We start from the raw sequence: 21,113 nt of genomic DNA, 5'->3' as shown, positions 1-21,113 counted from the left end.
TAAAATAAAAGCCAATTCAAAATGTAAAAAAAAAACACTATAATAGTAAATAAATAATACTAAAATAACACTGATGCTGTTGTTGTGAGTGACATCATATATTTTCAGTTTGGTCTATTAATGACATTGCTAGTCGAGAGAGGACAGGAAGTGATGGTGGGGGGGCCTGTGGAATTAGGTCGGGAAGTAACGCAGGTCAAACTAGCTGCTCAATAATATCCGACGATAATATCCGGTGTTCATGCAAAAAGATTTCTTCTCATAACAGGTCCCTTTGATTTTGAGACAAAAACAAGATTTCTAGAGAAACTCATCTTCTCTAGAATCAATATTAATCTTCAACAAAAAGCCAAATGGAAAATACCAACCATAACCAAAATCCACTGGATTGAAGAAACAACTAGACTCACTAAAAAGACATATTGAAAGACTTTAAATTTTAGTCTGTTACAAAATAATCATGTTGCAATCGTCAGTTTTGAGCCTATAAAAGACATTTTCCCACTCACAGTGTGGCACATCTGCAGTGCAGCGCCTGCATTTCAACATGGGAAACTTCTTAAATGTACAAAATAATACAGAGCACTTACCGGGGAGGTCTAAATGGGTCAGAACTAGAATTTTCCAATCCTGACTCATATACCAGTCAACACATTTCTAATTGTTTGGCATTTCAGTCTTGCCGATTTGGACTGCTTCAACAGAAGTGGCTGGAAAGAATATTCCCAGACACATAGGGTGCATCTCACTGTACTAACTCCATTTCTCAATCATGGTCCTGGAGCTCCCCCAACATGGCTCATGAAGTCAAATAAAGGACACATATAAAATGTGCAGTGTTATGTGTGCTCCAGGACCAAGATTGGTAAATGCTGCTTCCTCGTCATCTTGCACCGCTGTCATCCAGCCTGTGAGCTGAAAATGGGCACTTCAGTAATCTAAATGCACTGCAAGGAGAGGAGGAACAAAAAGAGAGAGGAAGCTTTCAGAAGAGCTTGGAGTGAAGATCCACAGGTGCATCCTATGCAGACACCTAAATTGTCATGGTACCAAAATTTCAGTAGTCAGTATCAATACTAGCGATGGGCGATATAATTTCAGTAGTCAGTACCAATACTAGCGATGGGCGATATCTAGGGGTGCTCCGATTGATCGGCTACGGATCGCTATTGGCCGATAATCACTTTGGGAAGTTTGATCGGAGGTCTCTATAAAGGCCGATCTTATGCTGACGACACAAAGATGCGCAACACTGTCTCAATCTCTGTCCAGAGTGGGTAAAAAAAAAAAAAAAAGTATAGAGTTAAAGGTGAAGTACAATCAGGCATGAAAACGGGTGAGGGGTGAAAAAGGTTAGAAGGATATTACCCCTGTAGGGGGGTCCGGGGGCATGCTCCCCCGTAAGAAAAATTTAAATATTCCATATTTTAAAGCATCAATCTGATGCATTTTGAGATGCTTTTTTTGCCAACCTGGGTAGAGCTGGAAAAACTTAACTTCAGCCATGAGTCAAAAATTATTATGGCCTCCTTACTAAGTATTATGAAGGGGGATCGAGCGTGAATCTTTATTGTTGTCAATTTTCAGTCTCTTTTTAATGATAGGCTTTACAAATCTGTCAATAATCCCCACTTGCTATTTGGGGGAAGAACCTAGCGCTATGATTGGTCGAACTCTTATTCTTTTGCTGTTGCTTAATTTGAGGACTGCGTGTGCACAGAGGCGTCACCAGGTTTTTGCGTAGTTTAGAGTGACAAATCGTACCAGTGTACTTTGAAGTCAAAATGCGTATCTGCTATGCAAATTGCATACAGGTTGGCAGGTCTTCTGTCTTGTCAGTCCCCTCACCTCAAAATCTACCTCCTCAAAAACGGTAGCATTAGCTAATAATTTTCCACTGGAGCTTTAGCTAGCTGGCTAACGTTGCGTTTTCTCCTGCTGAGTTCAATGACTCAATTCATCAAGCTGTATCTAACGTTAGCTAAGTCTATGTCAACAGAGCTCCTGGGTAACTTAACTTAGATATACCAGAAAATATTAAAATTATTGAAACCATCACCAAATTCAGTCAGGTAAATTGCCAAGGCCAGGCGTGCTTTCAGCTTCTGATGGTGGTCTGCACTGGTGATGCAAGGACCTTCGCGTTAATATTTCCATGCACTCGCGCTCCCTTCTGGCATGCGCACCTGTTCGCAATTCACTGAATCGCAGTTCGCAATTCACTGAATCTTGCACTCCCTTCTGGCACACACACCTGTTTGCAGTTCACTGAATCTCGCACTCCCTTCTGGCATGCGCACCTGTTCGCAGTTCACTGAATATAAATACCCCCCCTCCCCCCCAAAAAATTTTCTAATCGAATCTACACGATTCACATAGGTCACCTATTTTGGTTTCAAAATGGCGAATTTTGCCAAAAGGTGAGGGATTTTCATGTATGACAATTCACATATTTTTATTAAATAACTTACAAAGTAATTTGAAAACTTTCTGTGAGAGGTAATTTTTCTCTTGCCCTTTCAAAATGCGGAAATGGCTTCACACCACCACATCGCGTTTACAATAAGCGAGCTGCACGCTGCAGTTGACACAGGAATTGTCACTAGCACAATCGAGGCAGTGTTGCATCATCACTAAAGTTTGCAAGTCTTGCCAGTTTCCTCTCCTAGAGTCATGCACACTCAAAACACACACACACACACAAACAACTCAGGAGTACCAAATTGCACTTAAATGGTCAAATACACACAAATGTGTGCAAAATTACAGTCTTGATGAGTATGCACATAAATACAATCAGTGTTGTTGTAAAGGAATGTAAACAGTTGTGTAACTGCATGTGTAACAATATATTGTATCTGTGCATTTGGTCCTGAAGTAACAGCAGCCTAATAATCCTGCTTCAGTGTTTCTCACACACTCAGAGAGAGAGCAAGAGAGTCTTACATACCACACAGAATTGACATGCTACAGGTAAATTATATTCTTTGTTGTATTTGCCTTTAAAAATAATGGAGTTCATTTGGAATTATTCAGCCTTTAAGAACAAGCAGAAGCTACTGCCAGTTTGTCCGGTAGTGGGCAGAACTAATGTGCAAACAGCAATCTCAGGCCATCCTTAAAAATATTTTGGTTTGCAGTAACGGTAAAAAAAAAAAAAAAAAAAAAAAAAAAGGGTCGGTAGGTCGGTCTATTTTTTTTTTTTTTCAAGTTTCAATGTAAAAAAAAAAAAGTACAATTTTGGTGATGGTGATTACATAGGTATGAATTTAAACAAATTAGCATATTGTAACGTCACTGACTGGGTCTTTCAACCTGTGCCTTCAGGGGCAGCCGTGTTTCCACTGTCGGGCCTAAAGCGGGCATGCTAGTGCGTGCCAGGGCCAGTCACGTTTCCAATGTCACTTCCGGGGCTTGATCATGCCTCATCGGGGCTTCCTTGGGGCCAACGGCCCGGCGAATACATTGGTCCAAAGCGGGCCAGCTCGGGCTTGAGGAGGGAGTGGGTATGAGCAAAGGCGGAGTTTATCTGTGTGTGGAGACGGAGGCGCCGATGATTACATGTAGGTTATCAGCTAACACCAGCATTAAAGACTTTTCAATTCATTTTAGCTCAAAACTCACTTTCAGACAGCAGCAAGTGTTTTAAATAACTTATGTTTGTGATCCGATGTAGATTCTGATCACCAAGACTATGCGCGCTATTACCATAGTAAACATGGTAAATACGACGGCTTGAAGAAATCAGAGAAATATACGTAGGCTATCACAATCATGTAATTATTTTATCTGTCAGCACGTCTCGTCTGTCAACGGGTTGAGACGAAGCTAACGCACCGGCCATAGTGTGACATCAGTTAACTAATAATGTAAACATAGATGACGGTTTTTATTTAAAAGAAAGAACGTAGCCTTCGTTTGTATGTAGGCTTAGGCTATTTATACATTTACAATACTTACTAAAATATAATAAATATTATTTTATTGCTTTTGTATTAGTTGTTTGAAGAGTAAAAAAAAAATTGGTCGGTCTTAACGCAAATTTACAACCGGCAAGTCGGTCGGACTTAAAGCAAAAAAAAAAATAATAATTTGAGTCGGTCCTAAATTGACAGGGTCGGTCGGGTTACGGCAAACAAGAATATTTTTAAGGATGGCCTCATTGGCTGGCACTCACCTATTACTGTCCTTGTTTTGATTTCAGCAAATCACTTTGAGCAAACACAGACAACGTGATTAATATTCATGAACCCAGCAGCTCATCAATCCTTAGCGCTGTTTATGTTGTAGTTAGTAGTAGAATCAGTATTATTATCTTATCAGTATTATTTTTTTTATTTTTTATTTTTTTACTAAAACACAGAATGACCAACAATGTCTTAAGCACCAAGTTCAGTTAAAATGATAAATATTTATTCATACATTTTTCATACATGGTTACCAAGTTTTAGTTCTGTGAAACATTCCTGCAAAAACTCCCACCATTAGAAAAGCTGTCTACAATGCACAATGAATCTCTTATTAATTCCATCTTGTTTACAATTAGTTGTATGGTAATAATGAAAACATTCATGAGCATGCAGAACTATATAGCTCGAGGTGAACGAAAACTCAGGCGTTTCGAGCAGTGTTGAGCAGATTGTGATTAGGGTTGCAAAGAGGCGGAAAATTTTCGGTAAATTTCTGAAAACTTTCCAGAAACTTTCCATGGTAAGATAAGCTGGGAAATTTTGGAAATATTAATAAGTCAAAATATAAAAAGTAAAAAAAAAAAAAAAAATCCTCACAAGGAAGGAATGAAGCAAATGAAGCAAGGGTGTAGAGTTACATTTAAGCTATTTTAAGGCATGAAGAAACTATTTTCACAGGAAAAACGTTCCTGTTTCCATAGTGACCAGGGGCCTCATTTTAAAAAAAATTTGCATAGAAACCATCCTACATTTGATCTTACAATCATTTCTCCAATATGCGTACATGTGATTCAGAGAACGAATGCATGACAAAAATGTCTCTCTCTGCCAGATGTGAAATCTATAAATTGAAAATGATCTTGAAATTGTGCACAGCTAAATGATTTCAGATAGGGCTGTAACGATTCCTCGATTAAATTACTCTCTCCCATAAGGAAATGGCACTGAACACTTTTCCACATCAAAGACCTTTTTTATACAAATGAAAGTTGGCATGGATTTTAGCGTACACACACTCTATGTTCAAATCTGTACACGTTTTATAAATGAGCGTGAATTGAAGTATTGCTAAGTGTATTACTGCCCTCCACAGGTCAAAGTTTGAACTAATTGTTATATACTTACACTAGCATATTGTATATGACAACTTAGTTCAAACTTTGACCTGTGAAGGTCAGTATTACACTTAGCAGCATCTACACTGCTGGAATTCAAATTGAGAAGAAGAAGAGAGCTAGTTCAAGATGAGCATTTATGGTTAAAACGGATTTTTTTTTTTTTTTTTTTTTTAAGAAAATGATTGATCTCTTCGCTAGATAAAACCCTTATTCTTCGTCTAGTATCATTTTAAGGCCTTTGAAGCTGCACTGAAACTGTAATTTTGACCTTCAACAGTTTGGGGCCAATTAAAGTCCATTATAAGGAGAATAATCCTGGAATGTTTTCATCAAAAACCTTAATTTCTTTTCAGCTGAAGAAAGGACATGGATATCTTGGATGACATGGGGGTGAGTAAATTATCAGGAAATTTTTATTTGAAAGTGGACTAATCCTTTAAAGAGCACTTACACAGATACAGACAGAAGCATTTGAAAGCAGCCTCCTATCAGTAGATACCAAATATACCCAGCACTGCAGAAATGCTGGTACCATCACATTTTGAAAATTTTAATACCGACTTGGTACCGAAGCACCGGTACTTTTGTCAACCCCAAGCAATATAGCATGTGAATTATGTATAATTCAATGTTATGATGAACCATATGCCTTTCTCCACTGACTTTCTATGATGTACAAAGTGTTTCTAAGGATGCAAATTTTTGAAGGCAGCTATCTGACTCTGTGATGGCAAATGCGAACATAGTTTGTGTAACATTAGCTACACATTATTAGCTATTAGGCTAATCATAGGCTAAGGGCAATCATATCAATTAACATTATGTGTTGTGGAGAGCAATACATAAAATGCATTACCATTACTTTGTACAAACTACCCAGTATAATTTGCTAATCCTCTTCTTCTGAATCAGTTTCTGGTTTAAACATATGGCTAAATTAAACCAATAATTTTACTTGCCATTGTGAAGCGTTTACTACAGTTGACTGAGTGGATCAGGTAGTCCGAGAAGGTGTGATTGACTAATTTGCATATTCATGCTTCTGCAAAGACTAAATGAAGCAAAGGTGCAGAGTTACATTTAAGCTAGTTTAAAATGAAGAATACAATATTTTCACATGAAAAAAAAAAAGTTTAAATATGTCATTTTATCAAAGATGTGTTTTAAGAGATAGAATTGCTGCAGGGGGACTTTAAAGAATGACTTGATAAAACTTCCAAAAACATAAACAGCATTTGCCTCATTGCTTCAAAGTGATGCTTCAGTAAGTGAGGATGTTCCAATATGTTTTGTTTCGATTCCCCCATCCTCACATCTCATCCTTGCATCCTTTCCTAAAGCACCCCTCCACTACACCCCCCCAAAAAAAGATGTGATGAAAGGACACAAGAATGTACAATGACAGAAATGAGAAAAACCAATGGCAAGAGGAAAAAGAAACTGTTCCAACAGTTTTCCAACAGTAATGGAAAACTTCACAATAAAAGTCCATATGATAAAACCACAGACTGTAAAAAAAGATGGACGACACGACAGCGCTTCCATCCATTGTAATGAACTGAAGCCAAAACGGACGACGCTGGGCGCCGACACGTTATTCAAAGGCCGCATTTACACTGCAAGTCTTAATGCACAGATCCGATCTTTTGACCATATCCGATTTTTTTGGACGACGTGCTTACATTTCTTTTAAAAGTGACCTGTATCGGATGTGTCCTTTTTACACTGCACTTGGCGAAACGTACCAAAAATAGTCTATTTGACATAAATCAATTTCAATGGTACACTGAGCTTAATTTATTGACATTAATTCATATAGAAACCCTTTTAATGCAATAGTTACATCCCTGCATAAAAATAATACAAATTCTTCACGACAGTATACGTACGCAGCTCCGCTGGAAGCGTGTGAGTTGAAGAATACTCGGGCACGGGTAGATATTCACAGCTTCATGGGCTCGAATACGCCATCCTACTAGTGTTTTTTTTTTTTTTTTTGTCATTAAAACAAATGCATTCATCAGTGGTTGTATATCAAGGGCAGTTGCAAGTTTGTGTGCTTTTTATTTTGTGGTTTCAATGGAATGAATAGGGACTGAAGCGCGCGTCTGTGCACGAGCCGTCGTCACTGACAACAGCGACAACGAACACTCAGTGTGATTTCAAGAGTCAGATCGCCTTTTATTTAACACAAACAAATGCAATTAATAATCTGCCAGTCAACTAGAGATGTTCCGTTTGTTATAGGTATGTCTGCACCGCGAAATGTTAAACAACCCTCACTTTTCAATGACGCAGGAGTCGCATTTACAGGGGAATATCCGATCTGTCCGCTTACACTGCAGGCGCAAACGCACGTATCCGATTCATATCTGATTTATAACCACATATGAATGAGGCCTGAAACCGATCTGTGAAAATCGGAATCCATGTGCTTTTTTCCTGCTTACACGGTCGTGACTCATATCCGATCTGTGCCACATGGGAGGAAAAAAACAGAATTGGGTCACTTGAACCGTGCAGTGTAAATGGGGCCAAAAATGTCAAGTCTGGAGCCTGGGCAGGCGCAGAAGGAATCGTCAGTGGAGCCCGGAAGCGGAGTCGCGGTATCAAACTTCCAGACGACTGCGTCATCATTGATGTATTTTAAATAGGCTATATAAATTATACACAATTTAAAATTCTACCTATAAAATAATAGGCTATTCTGTTTCTAGAGCAATAATATTTTTTTAAACAGCAAATTCAGTAGATAAACTCAATATAATATGCAACTAGAAACAACTCTAAAATGTCAGAAACGGTCCTGCCATTTTAAATAGTTAAACTTACGTTACAGGAGATCGATTGCTATAATTAGAGTAGGCTATCATTAGTTTTATCCTAATTATTTTTTATCCTATTTTATTTTTTTTTTTATCCTAATTAGTTTTATCCAAATTATTATTTCATACCCATAAAAATAATTAGTAACTGCCAGATAATGATCAACTGCTTTTTCCCGACATGGTTAACATTAGGTGTGTTATCTTAACTAATAACATTTATTAATTAGCTTATAAACACCTACAATTAATGTTACCAAGAAAAACTCAGTGATCCATCAGATCCTGTAGGTCAGTTAGTACAATTTACTGCTGAACAACTTCTTTTGTCAATGTGAAATAACACAGAAATCGTAAATTAATAGTTAGTTATATATCTACAATCTCCCCACGAAGCTCCGACAGTCCTCAGACAAGCTGTCATTCAACTGTGACAACACACTCTGTTTCTATAGCACCAAATTGCTAGCTAAATTCAAACTTATCACAAAAACAAACAACTGAATATACAGTAGTCAACATTTGAAGTGGATCAAAACCTTTCAAAGTTGTCCTAAAACCTTCTTCTTAGAACAACTTATTTCTTAGGACAACTTTGATGAACTTGACCAAAACCATCTTTCAGAAAATTTTATTTGAAGCATAATTTATTTTTATGTTTTCACTGAAGTCTCATTCCTCTGCATTGAGAGGGCGGGGTTTATTACCTGTACTGCATCCAGCCACCAGGGGGCAATCAAAGAGCCTGCAGCTTCACTTTTCAGGACATATGAGGCACACCCGGATAAAACAGATACACTGACCTCTAGTGGTCAACAAAAGACTGGAACGTTGTGTTTTGAAACAAATGTGATAAACCTGCTTAAATCAAATAAAGTGTTTTGTGGCTTTTAGTCCTCCTTGTGTGTTAGCAATGTAGTAGTGAACTTATAAAAGCTGACAAAATGTACTTTTAGCAGATATATGCATTTACAAATGTATAGTTTTTCTCTTCCGGGAAAATGGCTTAAAATTATTAATAATTTTATTTAACAACCCTCATTTCATAATAAAAACCAAATAATGTTACAGGATAATCAGGACTGCAAATCATCTGTATTTAAATGAGCAGAAATGATTGCAGTGCATGATATTTTGGGTTTCATAGTTAATGAAATGGCACCATCAAGTGGTTCTCATTCAGAAAGTATTTGAGGCTCTTTTATAGAAACATTTAGAGTCAATCACAGTTGTGCCACATTGGGGCTGCTGGCATTAGGTATTACGCCTATATAATTTTAATCGGTTTATACTGTAAATAAGTCAAGTTTCAAGGTTCAGTTATGCTGTAAATACCAAAAATAAAAATTACAGAAAGTTCTCTATAATATAAGCTGGTTTTACTCTCAGCATCATAAATTTTACAAGCATATTGTTCAATGGTTAAAAGAATGTGTTTTTCAAGTATAGGATTTTAGCATGACTTATTTTGCAAACAACATAACTCTTGTCTATCTCCTTAGTGGTTTCTTTATAGTGGTAGATGAAAGTCCACACTTCAGCTCTGTACACCGCGGCGGAAGCTGGAATAATTCTATTGTCTTGTGAGCCAGGATTGCTAATGCTAACGCTAGCGATGCGCCCTCACACATCTTGCACGTTTATGTTCAGAGATAACACTGCCATCTAGCAGTTGGGTTTAAACCAAACACAAAGCCACTGACACAAAATCTTGGATGTAAAATCTTGGATGTTTCCTGTATGTCTTTTCAGTCTAGCGTGTTCCACTCCCTTGTTGGAGCCTGTCCACACAGAGGCACGTTTAGCTGTACACGTACAAATTTTGTATTGAATCTGTGTTTGTCCAGACAGATCTTGCGTTGGAGAAGTGGATAAATCTGAAAATGACACCCTTGCGTTTTAGTGTGTACAGCCAATCCGTATATTTTATGAAACAATGACGGTATGTGTTAATCGATAACGGTAGAAAAAATGTTCGATATAACTCTCGATATAGTGTCACTGCAATGTGTTAAAATGTAAACAGAAATGAAGTTCGGTTGCATGAACAACTCTCAAGCTTGCTCCATCCCTGGATCATAAACAGACACGCTACGCGTGACACGCAAACAAGTTGCTGTGGAATTCAGTTTCGCAATCGGAACGTGAGATCAGAACACACAAACACATGAAAATGAATCCTGTACCTGCTCGCTATGAGGAGATTGTGAAAAAAAGACGTTAGCTCGCCAGTGTGGCAGTTTCATGGTTTCCTTATGCTGTGTTCACACCAAACGCGAATAGAGCGTCTGGCGCGAATGATTTCAATGTACAGACGCGTTTACGCGCGTCTGGAGGTCTTGCGGCGCGAATGAGGCGTTTAGCGCGGCACGGAAGACGCGAATGGTGCTTTTTGTGCATTTACGCGTCTGACGCGAATTCGCGTCTGACGCCCGAGTTGAAAAATTTGAACTTTGGCGTAAATTCGCGCCACGTTAACCAATCAGGAGCCTGCTTGCTGCTGTGGCGGCAGGCCCGCACCGGAGTCACTCATTCAAAATGGAGGAATGACTGATATGATCAGTGAGCAGTCACCCAGAGATTTATGCCAGTTCATACTTCAGTAAGTTCATACTTCAGACAGGAATAAAAAGGACCTCACTTGGAAGAGTGTCGGTGAGGAGATTGGGCTACCTGGTAAATTGTAATACACATTTCACGTACACGTTTATCGACCCGCGGCCTTCCCGCGACGCTGACCCCTAAGACGCTGTTCTGCTCTCCAGAGCAAATACAAAGCAGTAGCTCTCTCGATGAACGCACGATCAACATCAGCCATCCTGCAAACAGACAACCGCACTTGCCCCTCCCACAAGAAGCGGATTTCGCCTTGGACGCGCGTCAATTTCGCTTCAAACGCTTGTTTTTTGAATGCATTCAAAATGTTCAAGCGGCAAACTAGACGCGGTAGACGCGAATTTGACGCTCTATTCGCGTTTGGTGTGAACGCAGCATTACATCTTACAGTTGATCTACTTCAAAGTTCACATAGACAAATATACTTCAATGAGTGTGAGACATCACCTCACTTCCGTTGTCAGTGCACGATCAGACCTCACTAAGCGAATGCTGAACGCAGTTGGACATAGTGGTGTATTAGAGGTAAAGAATTATATAAATACTTTTCGGTTTCTCGCACAAACCGATCGTTTCGTGTCTTAGGACATCAATAAGCCCTCATGAGCCGCAGGGTTTAGTTTGGATTTGTCTATGCAAGTTTTTTCGACTCTTATTGTTCGAATTCTCATTCACTCCCATTATTTGACTGACAGATAGCAACGGTTGGAGTTAAAAAGCATCATTTGTGTTCTACTGAAGAAACAAAGGCATCTACATCTTGGATGCGCTGGGGGTAAGCAGATAAACATCAAATTTTCATTTTTGGGTGAACTATCCCTTTAACAGCTGCAGTGTTTTCAACCACACTGTATCTTTATTTCTGTGTTGCAAATATTCAAATTGGCAATAAAAGTCTATAGTTCATTTGAAATAAAAGTTTATAGTTCAGATAAAAACACTGATGTCTATGTAATCGATCAAAATAAAGCAAATCAGCTTTTGAAAAAACTTGAACACGCTGAAAATCACTCATTTATCGATTACATTGTTTCACCACCAGGTGGCGACAAGTGACTGTTAAAAAATGTATTTGACATTGAATCTTCATTCAACAGATGAATACTGATTTATCCAGTAATGCAAAAAGAGTATTTATGAGTCATTGAATCATACATCCAAACAGATTTTTTTTAAATAATTAATTCAAATACATTTAAAATTTTAAAATAGACCGCAGAAATTAATATTTTGTCAGAACCTCTAGTAAATGATGTTATTTCGTTTAGTTGACATTCAGAATTGTGATCTCGGTTTGAAACAAACAAAAAAGTTTCTCAATTTATCCAGAATTGTGCAGCTCTAAGTTTCTTTAACACTTGTATTTTAAATAAAGATTAAAAAAAAAAAGAAATAGTTGTTTATGTAATTTTGCTTTGTTTTAAAAAATGATTTAATTAAAAATGCACTGGGTAAATTCAAACTTTTTTCTACTAAAATGTTTTTAATAATTATCGATACCGATCAATATGAAACATATTGTGATCATTTTTTTTTTTTTTTTATCTGTATCGCCTAGCCCTAATACTGCCATTACCATCTGGAAATCTGCCTAATCACACTTTGAACAATCTGAGCCAAACATTTCCTAAAAAAATTCCTAAGTGAACCTAATGAATGCAAACATTGTTACTGTCAGTCAAACTATTAGCATGAAGACCACCTGAATTAGAACAAACAGGCAGTTAACAAACATCTCATTGGTATTCTGTACAGGAAAACTGTGCTCCTAATAACAATGAACAAAGGTTTTACCATCTCATGAACATAAGTACATGTCAGACTGACATTAGAACGGAGTAAACACAGATGCAGTCGCATGCAAACGCACGTATAGCATACACACGGAAAACTAAGAATGAGGGAGGGTGTGGTGTTTAGAGTGAGAGACCTGACAACCGTTAGCCATGTGCCACAATTTTAGACCAAAGCTAAAATAGAAGGCATGTGATTTTCCCCTCCATTGCCATCCTACAGAAAACCATTGACACACAATAAGACCTTCACCCGCACAGCCTGTGCACCACATCCACACACCTGTAGCTTTCAACTTCTTATTGTGCTGACTCCACTGAAAATGAAAGATTAACAAAATATAACACATCTAAACTAAGTTTAAAACAAACCAAATGGTGGGATATTGACATCAACAATATATACTACCTTTCAAAAGTTTGGTAAGTAATTTTTGTTTAAAGAAGTCAACTTTTACTACACTGAATTGATCAAAAATGAAAATGTTACACAATATTTCTATTTCAAATAAATGTTCTTTTGAACTTTTTATTTATCAAAGAATCAAAAAAATGGATCACAGTTAAATATTAGGCAGAACAAATCTTTTCAAGATTGGTATAAGAATTTTTCTTGAGCTTCAAATCAGCCTATTAGAATGATTTCTGAAGGATCATGTGACACTGAAGACTGGAGGCTGATGAAAATTCAGCTTTGCCATCACAGGAATAAATTACATTTAAAAATATTATATATATATATATATATCAGTGCTTTCCACACATAGACTTTACTTAGGCGGGCCGTCCAGGTTTATTAACGGCCGCCCAAGTATATTTGGAGACATTTATGCTTTTATTATTTTTATAATAATTAATATTTTTATTATTTTTTTGTATCCACCCAAGATAATGAAACCATCGCGATAGATTAACTAGTGGAAAATACGGGTTTCATACCTGCTCGTTATGTGTGCGTCAGAACTGTTTTCACAAAGAGCACTGCATTTTGCAAAGTCACAAGGTGGTGGTGTTGCGCGTTCTACAGGCTCGCACAACAGCGCTTCAGACTGCTTCAAAGTGATTCTCAATCAACGAAAAGCGTGGATTTATGCCAAGCGATTGCTAATGAACTCAATTTGATGAATTATGACAATGTCTACTTTATGGCCTTTATATAATATGTTTTAGATGATTGTAAATATGTAATTGTGTAGACATTTCAAAATAAGAGTCACGGTGAATTTCGGGCTTGTTTATAATTAAAAGTCACACGCTAAGTTTTTTTTTTCTTCTGGGCATTATTGGTATTTTGGTAACACAATAAATTGTATTTAATTTGATTTTTATTTAATTCATAGTAAACTACTGTAATCTCCCCCACAGGAAGAAAAGACTAAGAACATTATTTGACCGTTATATTATTCATTATTTAAATTTTACTAGTAAAATCTGTGTCCCATTCACTGAGAGAGACACTATATAACATAGCAAGGAGAACATAGGAAAAGGAGAAAAATTTAAATGCTGTAATTTTGAATAATTTACAATACATAATAATACATTATATTAGTATGTAATTAAATGTGATAGTATGCTATGTAATTAAAATTAACTTCAATAAATAAAAATACTGTTAAAAATCACACATTATTTGTTTGTCACTAGGCATGTGACGGTATCAAATTTTCATGTTGCGATTAATTGATGAAGCTTTTATCACGGTATACTGCATTATCACGGTATTAAAATAAGTTGCAAAACCATTTTTGTCAGTTTAACAGGTTTAAGAACTCTTTTTGTAATAAAACAAAAACAACTGACTGAAATTTTCAAACAGATTAATATGCAAAAGAATTAGGCTATAAAGAACAACAGATAACACTTTACTCTATTTAATGCATTAACTAAGATTGAGCAATAGCTACATTTGTTACAGAAAGTGTTATTTTTTGTTAATGTTAGTTTAGAAACACAACTGATCATTGTTAGTTTTATCTCAGGTCCATTAAATAAGTTATTTTGTTTTTAGTAATGTTATTAAATAGTAACTAAGAAATTAACATTAATTAATAATAATTAATACGTTATAAGTATTTTTATTGTCAGTTTAGTGATAATGAATTAACATGTTAACATGTTAACACTAATGTCGCTGTATGTTTTCAAAGTTTTACTTGAACAATAACAAATAATCAGAACATTTCTAATCATTAGGGCATGTTGTAGTCCAGATTAAAATATATAAATGTTTAGGTTTGAAAATAAATATCCTTTTAAGTCTTTTTTAAGTATTCAGTATTTGGTGCTGTGATGAACATCACTGAGATTTAAAAAAAATGAATGGCTGTTTGAAGCATTTTAAAAACTTCACTAGCGCAGTTACTTTGTTTGCACGGTTTCCGTGGTAACCGCTGCACGCTGCTGTTCCATCAGCACCCTCTGCTGTCAGAGAGTGAACACGCACTTACATTCAGCTCGTCTCCTTCACTGGTTCCGCCATGTGCTTCTCGTGCACGTTGGGATTGTTTACATCTGAGCGTGTGTCCTTTTGACGCAGAATACAGCGGTTTTGTGCATTTTATACGATTGATGGGTAAAGTATTCTTAATTGCCTTGTGCATGTATAATTGGTAATAAATTATTATTTACGGTATTCTGAAGTGCCGACGATTACAATATCGTGCATATTCATTATCGCGATTTATCGCATTACCGAATATCGGCACAAGTCTATTTGTCACATGTAGTAGACCATTTTTGTGCCATGGGTAATAGGAGGATTTTTCACCCCGCTACCACCGCAAGTATATTTCAAACCTGTGGGAAGCACTGCATATATATACATTTTTTAATTGTAATAGTAATTTACAATATTAGTGTAAATTTTGATCCAATAATGCAGCCTTGGACATAAAATACTTCTTTCAAAACATTTTACTGAATGCAAACTTATGTCAGGTTCAGACTACATGATATCAGCCCAATTTTGGCACAATCCACTTGACACGTAGGGTGTCGTGGTGATGCCTAAACGACAACAGGCGCCGGGACGCAAGAATCGATCGTTTCATCTAGTATAGTGCGTCATAGTGGACGACAACTGGTGGCGCGTCTGCCACGCTTCACAACAGAAAGACTACCTTTTTTTTTTTTCGGTCCTCCACAACGGTTCCGTCATATCTGCCAATAGGGGCAATAGGGGCACAGAGGCTCTTCCGTACACATATTGGTGATATTGTATTGGTGGTGGTAGGTAGAAATATGCAATGGAGGAAAGGTTCATGGAGCTATGGCAACAATACTCCAAGTCCTACCTACTGTATATGATGTTTCCTCAAGGGACTAAATCCGACATAAAGTTATTTTTCCATTTCTATTATTGAAACAAAACAGCACATCTCACTAGTAACTGTTAATCTGGAAGACTAGATAAGAAAAAGACCTCAAACCATAACAAAGAACACGTTACAATAGGATTACAGCTTTATTTGTTTTTTTCTACTGTATTAGGTTCCCTTGTGACTTCTTACATAAAAGCACAGAAGTTAAACCAAGAGTTAATTATCACCTGCCACACTACTCACTGGGGTTATACAGGTGCTATATTCACCAGAGTTTTATAATTTTTGAAATACTACTAGCTTATGAAAGTTGTCAGACAGAGATTATAACTCCAGCTATCGTAATCATACATGCAGATCTACATGGGAGAATTATTGCAGTGTTAGGATTGTGTACATTGTTGACAATGCCACCTGTAGCTTCAAGTAGCCTGTAAGATTATAACAGAACATAATTCCATCAAAATAAGTTTGGATAAATTAAAAATCCAAATAACTAAAATCATAGATACTGCACCAACGGGTGCATTCATGAAATGTACGGCAAAATATGGAAACGTGTGCTCAGCTTACCGTGTAAAAGCCAATCCTACACAGGGCTATTGAGAGCTGAATGTGTTCTGACATCGTCCCCAGCAACAGCGTTACCCCAGACAACAAACAAGCCAAGCCAGAGTTACTGAATGAGGCCAGGAGGAGGACAGCTTTGAAGAGGGAACACAGAAAGATACTATACGAAGACAGAGAATCAATGGTCCTTCTTCAAACAAAAGGATGGAGAAAAGAGGAAACAGTTCTGTTCATTCCCCATTCATAAATAAACAAGAGCTAGAGGTGGGTGTATACTCAGGGAGAGAGAGCGAGAGAGAGCAAGAGAGAGACAACAACTAAAGGGAATTAGTAGAGCACAGTCTCAAGAGATTATCAGCTCAGTGACTCGTACCACAAAATAAAACTGCTAATTGGATTAGTTACTTTTACACACCTACACACAATAAATTATACAGTATAATAATTTCAAAAAAATTGTCAAAAATGATGAAGTTTAGTTTAAATAATCGCATCTCATACCTTAAAAAAACAGACAAACAGCTAAATTATGACATATTCTGAAGAAATGTATGAAATGTACTTCTCTGGCTATCACCAGACCAAGCTCAATTTAAAATTGAACAATGGTCTGGGGAGTCTGCTATGTATTTTCTACTGCACAATAGGTGTGATCAACGAGCATTATTCATGCAATTGGATAGTCCTTCAACCAATCAGATCAACGATCCTGGTGACGTACTTTGCAGAGCGACGCGAAAACTCCAGACAGGTTTAGTTTGTATAGAGGGTATGCATCAACGTCACTTTCCCATCGGAACGTGCTCCCTCAGCTGGACTGAGTGGCAAAAGAACATGCTACATGACTGGATTTAATAGGGGAAACTGTGAAAACGTGAGTAAAACTAACAAATTACACTAAAGGTTGGACTCGAAAGTGTTTCTTACAGCTTGTCAAATAAACCTAATCAGTGGATATTGACATGCAGCCTGGAGTCATGTTTCCTGACATTTATATGTGCCTGATTTGACACCAGGGAAATACATAAAGCAAATCTCCCTGTGAATATTTTATATAACTACAATAGAAGTAGGTTTAAATATGAGTAATCACTTGCATTACAGTCCAAAAGTTTGGAACCACTAAGATTTTTAATGTTTTTAAAAGAAACACTGTTCTTTTGAACTTTCTATTCATCAAATAATCCTGAAAAAAAAATATTGTACACAAATATTTTGTACAATTGTACACATTAAATGTTTCTTGAGCAGCAAATCCGCATATTAGAATGATTTCTGAAGGATCATGTGACACTGAAGACTGGAGTAATGATGCTGAAAAAAGCTTTGCTGAATTATTTTAAATTGTAATAATATTTCACAATATTACTGTTTTTTACTGTATTTTTAATTAAATAAATGTAGCCTTGGTGAGCAGACGAAACTTTTAAAAACATTAAAAATCTTAGTGGTTCCAAACTTTTGGACTGTACTGTATATCAATGTTATATTTCGTCATATCATCCAGCCCTAAAATAAGCTATTTGTACAGTCAATCACAAAGCTCTTTTCCGTTTTGGATGTGTTGTGTGTTTTTCGCGGCATTCACGCTGAAAACCAATGCTGCCGCTCAGTCTTTGTGCCACTTAGCAGGCGTGACCGCAGTTGTAGCGGTCAACGGTGACGTCACGTGCATACCCTCCATTGGTTAGTAGCATTGATCATCGGTTTGCAGAATTGAGCGATTTTTGCAGGTTGTGCAAAAAAACATGAAAGTGAGTGGTATTTACACCTGCACCTTGACTGATATGAGGTTTAGTCCTACAGCATACTGCTCATTACATGTGTCATACAATTTACGTATGATTAATTTAGGATAATATTATACTGTTATTTTAGGTCAATATGGTTTATATTCAGTTGAATTATGTTATTGCCACTTAATTTTTTTGGATTATGTTTATGAGAAAATTTGAGTAGAAATTTCTCATAGGTGCATGTTGAAGACATGTAAAAGCCAAGTGGTCAAACTCAAATTAAATGATTTCAAAATACCTAGTCTGATGCAAATAGTTCTGCTTCAATTTTTTTTTTTTTTTTTTGAGTAAAACCAAGGCAAGATTTTTTACAGTGCATCTTCTACTAACAAATAAAGTGTTAGCCTAATGATCATAATGATAATACCAATGATTGTGTACTCTTCAGTGAGTGAAAAACTCAGTGAGAGTTAGAAATGTACAAGTAGGAAGCTGATAATAATATCAAAGCATGCTGCTGGTGTGCCTAAGTAATATTATATTACGGTCTCTCAAATGGTCATCATCATTGTGTAAACAAATTCGAATTTGACTAAATTTGTAGGCACCGTTGTACATTTTAACCAGTTGATTGAAAATGAGCTCATGCGCATTCTAAAAATCTAAATTCAAATAATGTATAGAAAATTATTCATGAAGCAGATAAAATACCTATAAACTATTTATCATTTTGAGTTAACCCTTATCTTAAAAACAGTTTAAAAGCTGAAATGTGAGGTTTATCATTTTATTTATTTATTTATTGATTTAAACAAGTAGCACATGTTAGTACTGTAAGTTACCATTTCATCTCAATTTCTTTCTTTTCTTTCTTTTTTCTGGGGGGGGGGGGTACTTTATTCAGCACGGACATATTCAAGTGATCAAAAGAGGCAGCAATACATTTACAGTGTTACAAAAAATTCCTATTTCAAATAAATGCTGTTCTTTTGAACTCTCTCTATATTAAAGAACTCTGAAAAAAATGTAGAACTTTTTTCACTAAAAAAATTATTAGGCAGCACAACTTTTTTCAACATTAATAATAATTTAAAAAAAAATCTTAGGATCTTAGAATGATTACTGAAGGATCATGTGAGACAAAAATTCAGCCTTGCCATCACAGGAATAAATTACATTTGAAAAAGATTTCAAATAGAAACCACTTATTTTAATCATTAATGTATTTTTGTTTTGTTTTTTAAAAATGCAGCCTTGATGAGCATAAGAAAAACATCTTACCAGCCCCAAACTTTTGAACAGTAGTGAACAACCAAGCAAGCATACAAATACTAAAGAATAAAGACATCATTTGCATAATCCGGGCGTATTCTAGTACTGCAATGTCCAGAATTTCTCTCTTTATCTATATGTACTCCTAATAAATATCCACAAGGTGGCAGTATTGATTTTGATTTTTCATTCACATTTGTCCATAAACTGACATGCTTCACAGAAGTAAAACTAAGGTATATGCATGCACCCAAAATTAATCTGTCATACCACAAGCCGCAGCATTCATATGTTCCAGATAGTTTAGAAAATATTTATTTAAACTGAGTTTTGTGTTTGCTCCTACTTAGCGTAGCATCCCTTTTGAATATATTTGAAAATGTATTTTATTTCTGTGATGGCTAGGTTGAATTTTCAGCATCATTACTCAGTGACAGTCTCAGTGTCATCTTATGATTCAAATATTATTATTATCAATGCTGAAATCAGTTGTGCTGCTTAGTATTTTTGGTGGAAAGTGTGATACATTTTTATATAAAGTACAAAACAGCTTTACAGTATTTGAAACCGAAATCTTTTGTAACAATGCAAGCAAGTCTTTACTGTCACAAAAATGTCCCCAAACTTTTGAACAGTAGTGTATGTAACATAATATGCTTGTTGAGTACAAGCTTCCTACATATCAGTTCTCTTTGCCTATTCTAAAAATGGTCCGCCCCATCCCTTGCCCAGAAACCTAAGCAGAGGACTGTCTTTTTATAGCTTCGGTAGGTTCTAACAGCATTGCGCTTCTTCACATTCACTACACAAAAAGCCAAGGGAACCTCTGTGCCCAGTGTCATGGCAGGAGAGGGGATCACCATTTCCCACTGGATATCAAGCCCTGTGCGCTACCAGGAGCACTTCAAAACCAGGAATCTCAATGAATGCACTGAAGATCATCGACTATTTGCCCTGCCGGGACCTGCATGTCTGCCGGTTAAAATGGACACTGAGGGGAGTCAAGCAGACAGTGAGGACGAAGATTCAGGAGAGCCATTGTTTCAAGTCCTGCTGGACGTGACTCAGTTTAAACCAGAAGACATACTTATACAGGTCTTTCAGGGGTGGCTGCTAATCAGAGGTCGGCATGGGGTGAGGATGGATGAGCATGGGTTTGTGTCGAGGAGTTTCACTAGACAGTATCAGCTGCCTGACGGTCAGCTCCAGGCGGGGGACCTCAAAGCCATGCTGTGTCATGACGGGATACTAGTGGTGGAGACCAAGGACCGATGGTGGCCAGCGTGTGATTAGGAAAATACAATGACTTAAAATCATTCATCATGACATGATCAAACGTGGGCTGTGTTAGTAGAACATTTTTGTTGTTTTAAATCAGTTACATCATAAAGCAATTGCTGTTATATGACAGTGTTGCTTTGTTCTGCATGTCGGCAGACATTTAACAACATTCATTCAGCTTGATTGCCTGCCTAATTCTTAGTTGCTTACCAGCAAAAATGTCATTTTCTAATAAATGAAACAAGCCTCTCATATGTTCTATTTATAAAAATAGCAGTCACCTGGCAGGAATGTGCTTTATCTCAATGACATCTCATTATGTCATATTGCAAACACGTGTGTCAGCATGCCAAACGTGTTAACCAAACAGTCATCGGCTGACATCATAT

General features: G+C 36.8%; 2 protein-coding genes across 2 annotated transcripts in view; one reads left to right on the top strand and one right to left on the bottom strand.

The window, feature by feature from the left end:
• Positions 1-16,492, bottom strand: part of arl15a (ADP-ribosylation factor-like 15a) — a 178,719-nt gene extending 162,227 nt beyond the window's left edge. The window contains exon 1 of the mRNA XM_067406637.1: positions 16,439-16,492. Within this exon, the coding sequence (XP_067262738.1) occupies positions 16,439-16,492 (54 nt within the window). The remainder of the gene's footprint in view (positions 1-16,438) is intronic.
• Positions 16,493-20,220: 3,728 nt separating this feature from the next.
• On the top strand, positions 20,221-21,113 carry hspb3 (heat shock protein, alpha-crystallin-related, b3). Its single transcript, XM_067408144.1, has one exon. It carries the CDS (start codon positions 20,284-20,286, stop codon positions 20,734-20,736), a length of 453 nt encoding a protein of 150 aa, XP_067264245.1. The 5' UTR covers positions 20,221-20,283; the 3' UTR covers positions 20,737-21,113.

Source organism: Chanodichthys erythropterus, chromosome 13 (genome assembly GCF_024489055.1).
Source record: "Chanodichthys erythropterus isolate Z2021 chromosome 13, ASM2448905v1, whole genome shotgun sequence".
Classification (NCBI taxonomy): domain Eukaryota; kingdom Metazoa; phylum Chordata; class Actinopteri; order Cypriniformes; family Xenocyprididae; genus Chanodichthys; species Chanodichthys erythropterus.
This window is presented reverse-complemented; position numbering and strand designations above follow the sequence as displayed.

What these genes read in the sequence shown, in the direction of transcription:
- hspb3 (XM_067408144.1), top strand. Translation starts at nt 20,284, where the DNA reads ATGGCAGGAGAGGGGATCACCATTTCCCACTGGATATCAAGCCCTGTG.